This window comes from Colletotrichum karsti, assembly GCF_011947395.1.
Source record: "Colletotrichum karsti strain CkLH20 chromosome Unknown Scaffold17, whole genome shotgun sequence".
Taxonomy (NCBI): Eukaryota; Fungi; Ascomycota; class Sordariomycetes; order Glomerellales; family Glomerellaceae; genus Colletotrichum; species Colletotrichum karsti.
In genome coordinates this window covers 270,197-282,572 of record NW_024065917.1, presented here as the reverse complement: position 1 = coordinate 282,572, position 12,376 = coordinate 270,197, and the positions used below count along the sequence as shown (strand labels likewise).

Sequence of the window (12,376 nt, the reverse complement as noted above, 5' to 3'; positions counted from 1 at the left end):
GCTGTACTATAGTACGGCAGACGCCCCAAGACAAGATTCGACACGTCTCGTATTCAGCCAGCATTCTCTTACCACGAAGTCGCTACGGCTCAACAAGTCCCTAAGTTTTTGACACCCGAAGACACATCAGAAAAGCATCACCAACATGCCTGTCAATCAGAAAACAAACCTCTCCTTGTTTGCCACATTCTTCCACCTGGAACCTTTTTCTTTCTTTTCTTTCTCTCTCTACTTCACTATCTCTATGTTGCCTGCCGCGCCGCGCACACCCTCGGCAGTCGCGACACCACCGCCCCAATAGCCTTGGAACGAATGCGGTCTCGCACTGTCACCGACGACATCAACCGGGCGTCCGAAGCCAAAATCCAGCATCGACCAATAATTATCTGCTGCGGCATCCGTCCTTACACCATCCTGTTACGCCTGCACACGATCATCTGCCAGCCACGTTTCTGAACATGCAGTCAGCCAGACTGCTGGGTCAGCCCCAAATTCCTTCTGCCACGACCCAACCCGGCCCAGATCCAACTACCACACGAAAAAAAGGAATGATGAGATCGACATCCTTCAACAAAACAAACCACAGCCTCGGGGCTTGACTATGCGCTGACGAATCCCCATCTCGGTTTTACCGCTGGAATAAACCTACTACATCATCAGCCACCACTTTTCACGAACGGCACTCGACTTCGATACTGGGTTCCCGAGCTGTTTTCTACTGAAGTAGGGGGCAGGACCCCGTCTTTCTCGCCTGCCGACAGCTCGCCTGAACCATGAGGGTACGAAGTACGCTGGCAACGCCCACCGCCCTTCTCCATCTGAACATGACCCAGAGCTATTCAAAGTTCGGCTCGGAGCCCCCCACACTACGGCCGGCAAGACTGACTGCACTGCTGGACAATTTTCCAAGGGAAAGCGTGCTGGGAAAACGTGCTCGGGTGTTGGCTGCTAATCGGGTAAAGGCTTCACAACTGCTGTTGTCGCAGTTACGCCGATCTAACATTGGCTATCTCCGATGTGAAACTGTCGGAATACAGATACATCGACACACGGCGGCAACTGTATTCAAGTGCCTCATCGACCTCGTGGCTAATAATTGACAGCCACGGCATGTCAATGCAGCTAAGGGGATCCAAAACTACCGAGTTCATTCGGCGAGCCTCGCCGACGCTATCGAAACCACGAACTTACCTCATGGCCATGCCACGGCATTAACCGCCAACCAACTGCCAATGCCAACTCCCCCTTCCCAGCAAGCTACTCACGGGCCACGGCGAATGGGCCCGTCTCGCCTGACTCGAAGGCAATCAGTCTTCTGTTGCTCCAAATATGCAAAAATTGCGTCAGGCCCGAGGCAAGGCCGAGTTTTGACGACACCTAATCAATTCTTCTCCTAACTGTAGGAAAAGGAGACCAGTCCACTCGGTCAACACTAACAGACAGCAGAGACAACGGAATTGGGATTGATAACGATAACCACACAGCCACAGCACGCCAACCTGCGGAATACTGCAAGCATGGATCGCGTTGTTTGTCAACCTCGATCAGAATAAATGCCCTTCCTGAAGAACGGCAACAGGGACACAGACCTCGAGTCCTAGCACTCACTGCGCGTAACACAGGCGTGCTCCCCGCTGTCACTTCTCCATTTCCATTCCCGGGCGGGAGGTTGCAACAAATCAGATCACCATTCGAGTCGAGTGAGCACTCACAGCACACATCAGCGAACTTTGTTCGTTACAGCCGCTATCCCTTCTGTCAAAGCCGTCACACGTCTCCTGAGGCTCAACGCATTCTGCACATGAGCACTACCCAGCGAACAAATCGACGGCCGGGTCTTCGCGCGAACGACTACCTACCGGGAGTCTCGAGAATAGTGGAATCATATCAAGATCCTGGCATGCGCTACTTCAGTTGACGGCTAGCCTGCCTTGCCTCTAACCGCTGGCTAGAGTCTTTATTCTCGCCATCCCAGGTTTATTCCCAACGATACCTTCCGCTCAGCAGCACACGCTTCAAAAGGCCCTCGTTTGCATGCCAGGACGGACATACCCCCTCCCCCTGTCACCCACCATCTCCAGGATGCGGCACCTTGCACATCATCATTAAACGCAAAAAGGTGGGTTACGTTTAATCGTCCCACGTGGATGTGCACTGAGAGGAATCTGGAGGCGCCATTATTTCCTAAGACATGCACATCGATCTCTTGACTTGGACGGAAAAATAAGACAAGTTGCTGCGTAGCCGCGCAAAACAAGACAATCAGCGCCACCACCGCATCACGCGTCGACAAATCGCAGCCTGGTTCGTCTGTCGTACACCTAAGAAGAATCAATACGAAGATACCGTGTCGACTGCACAGTATCATTATTGAACGGCCACATTCTCAAAGGACAAGGTAGTGCGGGGTCCGTCTCTGGGTTGGTGGGAAAAGGCTCCCTGCGTTGCCTTTTCACCCGTGTGACGGCCCATCGGTTCCTCAGATTTGTGTGCCACGTTTCTCCCACCTGCTAGTGTAGGATCTTCGCTGCCGTTCATTTTGAGCGAGCGCGGTGGGCGGCTGCTAACTCCCAGGATCTTACAATGCACACGGGCAACTTGGCAACTTGGATACCACTCACCCGCGCCGGCGACCATTCTCGGGGCAATATCAGGGTAACCAGGACAGGCCGTTCCCTTGGTCCTTGTCGGTTTGCAGCTCCGGCCTTCATGTGTAACGTACCCATTCACCGAATATCCATGGCTGATGCTAGCCCGAACGGAGCGTCGAACCGAGTCAAATTACAACTCGCTATTTGATCGCTTCTATGCGTCCCAAGAGAGATTGTTTTCGCGGGCGATCTGCAGGGACGTCTTCTGGCTTGACACACGGTTACGGGATAATGTGTCTCCAAAACTTACAGAAGGAACTGGTGGCAGTAACGGGCCTGCTGAATCCGAACCTCGGCAGATATCGACATAGGAAAGCCTACTGGTAGGAACTTGGAAGGCTTACGTTTGCTCCAAAGTCCACAACCACACCGAGTTTGCCGGTCAATCTGTTCTATTCTCGTGGATTTTGGGGAGCCCGATATCCCCGCAAGTTGACACCTGCTGGTTAGTCCCATCTTGTGGCTTATTCGAACCCGGGAACCCTACGCTACGAGAAAGGCCTAAACGTAAATCGTACTGAACTTCAGGAGCGAGTCGTTGATGCCGGCTCGCCTCAGGATCGCCCTTGGGAGATTTCAGATGGATGCAATGCCAGCCATGCTGGCTCAGTCTACTGAAGCTCAGTTCTGAACCTGGACCCCTGAAGGAAGGGATTTACTGGTCGGTCGACATCCGTTTCTGGCCACATGGAATTGTTACGGCGGGGAATTCTACCGATCGGGACGATCGTCGCAGTGGTACGTTGGGTCAAACACCGACCAGTGCAGAAGCAGAAGCTGACAAGCCAGGACTGCTTTGCTAAGTACCATCGTCATCTAGGTTTCATCTACATGGCCATGCAGTCCAAGAGTATTAGTCTTGGTAAGTCAGTCAGAATCCAACATCAAGGTTATGACTTGTTATTGATTGCTGAGACTATCGTGGCGACAGCCGCACTGACAGGAACAAGATGAAATCAGCTTAAACACAGACTATGACGCAGTCGACGCTGCAGCTGACTTCACCATCTGTATCCCAGCAGAAATACCTGAACGGCGCACCAGCAGCAGAGCGGACGTTCGCACACGGTATTTGTAAGAGGAAACGCCTCTGGAATGCGTGCGTTTCTGTTCCTGATGTACGTCGGCTCCGAAGTCACAAGCGTTCAATGACAACAACCCATTACAGGAATGTTGCCTCAGCTGGCGTTGACACCTCGGCGTATTTTGTCTTTGAGTACGCGCTCGGATCAAGACTGACCCTTCTGACCAAGCCCAGATCCGAACCACTCTTTAGCTTTGATGATGAGCTTCCGCGTATACATTGAGAAGAGCTATTCTCTATCACCTCGGAATTCATATCTCGAGGGACGAATGTTGACTTCCAGACTTCAGCCCAGGGTTTTGGTTTTCAATCGACTATAAACACTTTGACGAAAAGCTTCTGGCCCAGCAAGATAATCGGCTATGGTTTGACGACCCTGTCGATGTCCTATAGATATTACTTCGTCAATATCTTGATCGTGTGCACCGGTACTCTGCCGCTACAGGGTAGTACTCGAGATTTTGGGTGTGGTCGAAAGCCTCACAGTGTTGCAGCTGGCGAGACTCATTTGTCGTCGAAGCGTAATGCTGCGTGCTGCAACAGATACTTGCACCTGTTTACGCACCGATTTACCAACGGTCATCGTTGCGGATTTTGGCAGGTTCCATGGGGAAGTCCTCACATGCGATATGCGGTTTATCTGGGTTGGCGCACTGGCAGCAAGATCCGGTACCCGAGCGACACTCCTCACGGCTTCTGATTCACAAAGGAAGAATGACTTCAATTTCCGCCGTTTGAGCGTCATTCGTGTCAACGGCAAACGATGTTAACTCGAAGCTTGTCTGGTACGTGTTGACAGTCTGGCCGAGTATCCAAGTGTCGAATCCGGTGATTGCCTCATGGCGTTGCAAATGGGAAAAGATAGTCAATAAACAAAAGGGCTAATGCAGGCGTCACTAGAAACATCACGGCTCACACTCAAAAGAACAAAAAAAGGCCCGAACCTGCCACGAGTGGAGAAACCAGTGGCGCCTCCCGTCGTAACTCTATGCTGTCGTAAGCACATGGGCTACGAGCGGGTATAAACAATTCTGCTAGGTGCCAAACACATAGTTGCCGAGTGGCTGGCAAACGGAATGCCGATGTGTCTAGGCAAACAAACTCGAGACTTGAATGTCGGGCCTTTGTCCGCCACAACTACGGAGCAGTACTTTACGTGCCCAAGCAAAGGCTACTAGGTAAGTTCAGATGAAATAGCCATGTAGCACTACATGCATTCAACTCTCATCTAAGCTTCAAGCTTTCACCCCATACGATATACAACGCACCACGCCCAATCGATCCTCAGACGGCACCTGCGCCGTCGTTCTGCATCCCCCGTCCAGGATAGATGGCACGTTGCTTTCGGGCCCAACTCCGCGTGTACGAGACTTGATGGCAAAGACCCTCGATCCCCAGCAAAGTATCGCGTCAAGGCCAAAAAGATGATGCCTTGGAAGATTGCGCGGCCGCAAACATGCCGTCAACGGCTTTTAGCTTTGTCGCTTTCAGACGATGTCTCACAGAGCGTCAAATACAGCAACGATGATCAAACGGTCAAACCACGGCGTCGTGCTTAACTTCCTCCCACGCGAACCAGGCGTGCGGGAGCCAATTGATTCCATCTGGACGAGAAATTTTCGTTTCCATGTGTATGGACGATGTCGACCATTGGTTTGCGGATAGGCAAACAGCGAGTATTGCGGTCGTCTACCTTCCGCAACATACCGAGACGATGACGACCGGTGTAAGCGATGGACGTCTGGGCTGATGATCGACGCCAGGAAGCTTTCGCACCCCTGGAGCAAGGCACATGGCACAGAGCAACAAAGGACCCGGGCGTCCCGCAGCTTAATGGGAGGCTCCAGACTTGCCGCAACTGAATCCGATCAACCTCTGCTGGCGAAACAGGGGCGGCTGGACTATCCAAATAAGTTTCATTATCACGGTCGATTCGTGCTTCTGGACGGTGTGCACACTCGCTGAATCGCAGGTGGTTAAGCTTCACCAGAATCTGCCAGTAACGTGCCGATAGGCTGATTTTTAATTTATCGAATATTTCGCACAGAAGAAACGAGGCAAGCATACGCGCTCACGAAGCTATTCGCAGCCGAACACCCGATGGAACACCTTTTGTTGGCCAGGACGGGGAAAAGATCACTAGCAAGACCGTGTCCTGTCCTGTCCATTTCGTGCTAGTCGCGTTGATGGGAAACTTTCTTCTTAAGTTGGCGGGATCTACTAACCGCAGGGCCGTTACGTTACGGTCTTTTCTGCACGGGGGAACTACGACACGTTTTTCCTTTTTTCTCCGACTCGAAAAAGCAGCCCGCCTCTAGCTCTAGCTCTGTCAGAGATGGACGGCATCGTCTCAAACTATCTGACCTGTCAACCGCCAGGTGAATGGCTTGCTCTCTAGCGGAATTGGCTGGAATAAAGCGATATGATCTGTGATATATCACCCCACCTAACAGAAGCAAAATCCCCTTGCCAGGATGTCGCAGCTGGCATAAGGACGAAGAAGAAGAAAAAACGTGTACGCACCTCAAGGTATGCACCAGACCGCAGCCACCAGGCACTTTTTTTTGGACATGTTTGAGACCCGCGGTGCGGTGGAACGAAAACCTGTTTGCAGCAATCTAGTTCGCCTCGTGGCGTCGTGCCTTTCCGGCTGCCCGCATTTTGAAGCCTGGACTGCGTGGCACCCCACCCCTTTCTGGCACCCTCCATCTCATCACCCGGCAGGCGACATGAGAAGCAGATAGCCTCCCTTTACCAAATCATCGGTAGCCAGGGATAACGCTTCCTGGGGTGACGCGGGGACTAACAGGAGCACCAGGGATCGGGAACGGAAGCCAATCAGCTCCTGATCCCAACACGGGAAACCAACGACAACGATGACGGCCTTTTCCAACAGCCAAGTTGAATGAGGAATCGTGATACGCGAGTGTCTCGCGAATTTCGGCTACTTTTCTGCGACAGCGTGGGACGAGGCCGTGGCCAGCTCCGGTGGCTGGCGGGAAAGGGGAGATTGCGATCAGTAATACAGAAACATGTGCCCTTTTCGAGCTTCGGGCTGTGCACCGGCCAGTGTCAGCCACGGCGTACACATGTGGCATCGGTCTGTGGTTCGTGGTGGCATGCCTTCTTCTCACTTCCGTCGTTCGCCGCCGTCTTTCGGTCCGGGCCCGCAGGATGCAAGCCTCCCTCAAGACGGCCTCATTTCACTAGGCTCTACTGCGTTCAAGAAGCAACCGCCCGATCCTAGGGTGAGGGTTCCCCCAGGGTCCAGAGATCAACTTGGACGCCCGATGGCGTTCGGCATAGAGGTCAAAGATGCCGATGTGCCCCATTCGAATGATTGGGATAGTCGTCCATCCTTCCTTCGTCCTTCGGATGTTTCTGTCATGATCGACGCCTGCGTTGCTTGGTCTTTCTTGTCCGTCCCGAGAGAGAGGAACGGCCGGTTGAACGGCCGGCTCATCCTTCCGCCCCTGGAGCGCGCCTATTCTTCCTATTTCCTTTCGGGGTGGTGGCATCGTGGCACGCTACGCCAACACTTTTCCCTTGAGGAGGCCAATGATTCCACATCAGCAAGGTCTGAGGGACTTTTTTACCCCTTCGAGATCATCCTCACACACGACGGGCTGTATCTCTGCGACCCTCGCGCATTCGGTCAAACGAACGGCAAGGGGGCGTGAGACGGGAACAAGGAGGCGGCTGCATGAGGATGCGGGAGCTAAGGTAGTGCCTATCGCTCCAGCGAGCCTGCCTTCCCGTCGTTCTCTCGAACGTCCAGCTCAGCCCAGATCGAAAAGAAATACCCCGTAGCTCCCTCCGTGTTGATTTCCCCCAGACGTGCGCGCCCGGTTGGTCGCCGGGTGCTGCATGCGGGGAGACGGGCTCCCGATCTCTCCATGTTTGAGGATCTGTTCGTGCCCGATCCAAGTGCGAGGGAAAACTCGCGACGGTGGCGGGGACTGCAGCTAATGATCTCTGACGCTGCCTCAAGCTAGTTTTGGCTGCCCGGTCCAGCTTTACTGACCCCTTATCTGGGGTTCGATGGAAAAAAACTGAGTGTTCCAGATCCCTGGGGATATTTGGGATATCGAACAAACCCAGGGCTGTTTCAAGGACGCGATGCTAATAATGGATAGAAGGCGCCGTCTGCGGGCGTACTGGAGGGTATGCTTAGGCGAACGGTGTAACGAGGCGTCGGAGATAACACCCTAGTTCAAGATTTGGTCGATGATGGAGGCGAGAAAGGTGCTGATGGTCAGGCTCGTTTGGCGAGCTGTGTGACGAGGCGTCGGAGATTAGAGGCCTGGTTCTAGACGGTGAGGGAAGGGTTGGGTTTGGCGGATGGAATCGGTCTGGATCGTCGCAGGAAGGGCGACGGCAAGCCCGTGGCGACCCCCCAACGGGTAAACCTTGGGAGTTCGGAACGAGCTTAGTGAGGCGATTCGCGGCTGTTAGTGCGGGCGATTTTTGGAAAACCTGGATGGCATTCGGTGGGATGCGGTCGCGATCTCTGGGGAATCTCGACATGACGGCAGTCAGGGACTGGATGTCCCGAAAACGGGCGGGCGGAGAATTCGGATCGCGGTGGCAAGGACCTTGCTCGGGCCGGGTCCATCGCATGCCTCTCGCCGAAGAGCACCTTTCGGTTGGCGTGTACGATCGTCATGTTCAAAGGGTGGAAGCGGGTTTGAAGGGTGGATTGTTGCTTCTGTTTGCGGTCATGCCAAATATCAGATATCGATCACGACGAGAGCAATCTCGGTTTTGTTGTTCAGCTGCGCAGTGTTCAGCTATCCAGGCGGAGGTGCAGCTCCCCTCGAATAGATTCGCGTTGGTGACTCACTGAGAGTCTCGACCTCGTGCCGTCAGTCGTCGCCGGATGTAGAAATTCGTACAAGCGCATCACTCCCCGCAGACGCCATCGCGGTCTCGTTCGTGGTGAAATCGCCGCAAACGGCCATGGGTGACCGAGTCGAGACCCAGACTGTCGGGATCTCGTGGCGAACAAGGAAATCCATGTGTCGAGTTTTGGAAGGATCCATGATGGACGTGTTTCGTCACTCCAGATGCGTAAATCTCCTCTCTCGTGGCCGGGAAATAGGATGGTAGCCGAGCGGCTCCCCCCTTCGGAAGTGTAATGGTTCAAAATTACCGATCTCTGCCGGGCGGAGTTTCGGCGACCCGTGATTGCGGAGTTTGGGGGCGCCGAGTGGGGCCGCAGCGGGCGGACTTTCTGACAGGCGGAGTTTTGAACGCTTCCGCACAACGTCCACCCGGCCCCTCCGACGTTCTCTCATCCAATCCCGCCAATCTCACTCACCACCTACGGAGACTTATCGAACCGCGTAAGCTTGCCTGCCTCCTCGAAACTTGTCGGAGAATACACGGATTGGAAATTCTTCATCGAGCGAGTTTGGAATCCTCTTCACTCACCCTTCCTCTCCTTCGCAAGTCGCAGACGTTGATTCCAAACCACCAAGCCCGGCTTATATTCATTTCGAACAAAGGCCGCCTCTCCACAATCAAATAAAAGCGGACAGGTCAGCAGCACAGCAAAGACAGACACAATGTCCGCAGCAGACCCCTTGGTCGAGTCGGATCCAGCGGACAAGTCCCGGCAAAAGAGCTGCAACGCCTGCGTACGGAGCAAGCGTCGCTGCGACAAGCGGACCCCGCGCTGCACCCGCTGCGCAGAGAAGAACTTCTCTTGCGTGTACCAGAACCTGCCCCCATCCGGTGGTGGTGGTGGCGGTCCATCGTCGTCGGCCGGCGAGGATCCGCTACAGGCCATGGACCTCGAAGACAATACCACAGCCCACCACCTCCCCCCGGCACCGCATCCCTTCGACTTCAACACTCTCGACAGCAGCCCTTCGGGATCAACGCCGGGGACGTACATCAACGGGACTCTGGTCTTGAACGAGCCTGAGACCAACGGTTCGGCAACCGCAACAACGACGACGGCGGCTTCGTCTTTGGGGCTGAACCTGGATCCGAACATGGGATTCGATTTCAACTCCGTCATGGACTTTCTCAATGCGGACCCGGTACAGGGGGGAGAGATGCAGCTGTGGGAGACGCCGCAGGTCCCTACGGCGCCCAAGACGTTGGCGCCTGATTTGCCGTATATGGGATCCGTATGTTGCGGGATGGAGAGGGATGACATTTTGGTGAGTAACTTTGTCTGTTTCCTACTATCTCTCCCCCACATCTCATTCTCATCATCACATCACGTCCTCGATCTCATCGTCGCCATCTATCTCATCCATCTTTCATCACATCCATCATTACCATCCTCACCCAATCCATCTAACATACTGCCCGAAGCCCCCCGTCCCTGACAAACAGCAAACTCAGTGCATGTCGCAGGGAGACTTCCAACCATGGCAGATCCACGAGCCCGACTCGCGCATCGGCTACATGGTGAACTACATCAAGGACCTGCACCTCACCTTCGCCCGGACCAAGCAGACCCCCTTCATCCACCGCCACCTCTACCGCGGCGTCCACTCCACCCCGCGGCCCCTCCTCGCCGCCTACACCGCCATCTCCGCCTACGCCGGCCGCACCGACTCGAACCGCGGCTGGGCCATCCGCGCCATCTGCGAGGGCGCCGCCGAGGTCCTCAAGACGGCCAAGGACGCCGCCGCCAGCGCCGCCATGACGGGCCACGAGAAGCTCGCGCGCGCGCAGGCGCTGTGGCTGCTGCAGACGATTCGGTGTTTCGACGGGGACGTGGCGCTGAGGGCGCAGGCGGAGAGGGACATGGGCGTGTTGAAGAGGTGGTTGACGGAGTTGGAGGGGCTGAGGGATAACCTCGACGACGTGCATTTGTTGGATGACTTGGCGCTGAGGCAGAGGCCGCCGAGGTCGTGGGAGGTTTGGGTGTTTAATGAGTGTGTCAGGAGGACGGTCTTGATGGGGCATATTTTTACGAGTTTGTTTGAGATTTTGAAGGCGGCTGGTGAAACTGGTGAGTTCCTTTCCCACTTTTGTATCTACGCATGAGTTGTGCGAGATTCGGTGATACTAGGGGTTTGCGATGCTGACTGGGGCCGGTGTAGAACCAAGTGTTGCGAACTGGATGGCGCCACACCGCTGGACATTCTCCAAGGGACTCTGGGATTCCCAGTCGTCTCCTGCGTTCTTCTCGGCGTGGAGGGAGAAGCCATTGTTCATGATCAATAGCTTCTTCGTGCAGGAGGTTGCGAAGGTTGCGAGGCCGGTTGACGTTGATGAGTTTGCGAGGTTATTCCTTACCATGTAAGCCCACGCCCCCGAATATCATCGAGTGGTGTTGATGTATGCTGACGTGACTCAGTAACTTCGGTGTCGAGGAGACGAAGCATTTCATGCTTGAGGCTTCTTGAGAAGAAGTGCATTACAGGCTATGTACATCTCGAAATTTATCAGTCTTTCATAATGGGAATGGGATGGGTTGGAGGTCTGGCTATTTCTAGCTCTGTACTGGAGTTTGGTATTGGTCCGAAGCTGACTTGTCACGCTCAAGTTGCCCCTGGCATTGGATGTGCTCATTGTGTTCAAGAACGTCAAAGGTTCTTGGGATAGCTTCGGACGATTTCTGGGTGTATGGGACGGTAATAATGAAGTCTAACGATGTTTTGCGTACGTCCAGATAATTTTCACTACTTTATCAACGTGTGGTTAAGGCGTGGGGAGATAGCCTCTACAAACTTAGGCTGTTGACAAACTCATGCGGCATCGATACCGCTTGTATCGGCTAGATTTTGCAATTTCGTCGAATGATATCGTAAGGAAACGTCCCTGGACCGGTCTTCCTCGATGTTTTTTTATGCCTTGGTCTAGATTGCATCTTTACTTGTCTCTGAGTGGCAGCAACGTTACCCAACAGAATTTATGTGACCGGTACCTATGTGAGACAACTCAAGACACGCAGCCACATATGTTGATAGGATACTGTCTCGACTGGATAGGACGCGCCGGGCATACCGGCAGGTCGCAAGAAAGAAACCGACCATTCAAGAAGGTTTCACTCGCGGCAGCAGCTTAGACGAACTTCTGGTGCAGGTGCCTTAGGAGACTTCTTGCATGGTTACTCTTATCTTCGATTAGAACGTCGTATATCTTGGTCTAGTCCGGTGTTTGGTGGTTACGGTCGAGATACCTGCAAGACTCAAAGATGCTGGGGGCTGCAGCGACATCTATTGGTGCGAAGAGACTCCTCTTGAAATGGCCTACATAAGTTTCTTCTATGAGTCCAAGCTCGGATCTCAGACCTAGCAGGCGGAACACGAACTCGGAATAATGGCTGCCTCTACCTTGGCAGCTGCTTGAGTATGTTAGAAGTGCAAGATTCCCCCTTCCCGGACGAGGCAGCTTAAAGCCGCAAGAATTTATTGAGATTTGTGTCGTCCCATCCATGAAAAAATGATCCTGCTAGGACTCTTATTCTGGCAATTCGGCAAAGGCCTCCGGAGCTGACCCGGGTTGAAAACCGGGACACCGGCCCGCAAGCAACGTTAAACCATATCCAACTCCGCAAGTATCGGTATCATGTCATTATGTGGACATTCCAGAAAATGTAAGGCCATTATTCAGATTCAACTCGAAACTGGACTAGTCAACTCTCCTGCACTTTGCCCCAACCTTCTGTCAATAT

At 53.8% G+C, this 12,376-nt stretch overlaps 1 protein-coding gene across 1 annotated transcript; it reads left to right on the top strand.

Moving 5' to 3' along the window:
* Positions 1–9,302: 9,302 nt before the first annotated feature.
* CkaCkLH20_05896 (C6 zinc finger domain protein) lies at positions 9,303–11,105 on the top strand (the record flags this gene model as incomplete). The annotated part of the gene is made up of 4 exons (XM_038888613.1): positions 9,303–9,905; positions 10,063–10,708; positions 10,800–10,998; positions 11,057–11,105. 4 exons carry the CDS (start codon positions 9,303–9,305, stop codon positions 11,103–11,105), a joined length of 1,497 nt encoding a protein of 498 aa, XP_038745949.1.
* Positions 11,106–12,376: the final 1,271 nt, after the last annotated feature.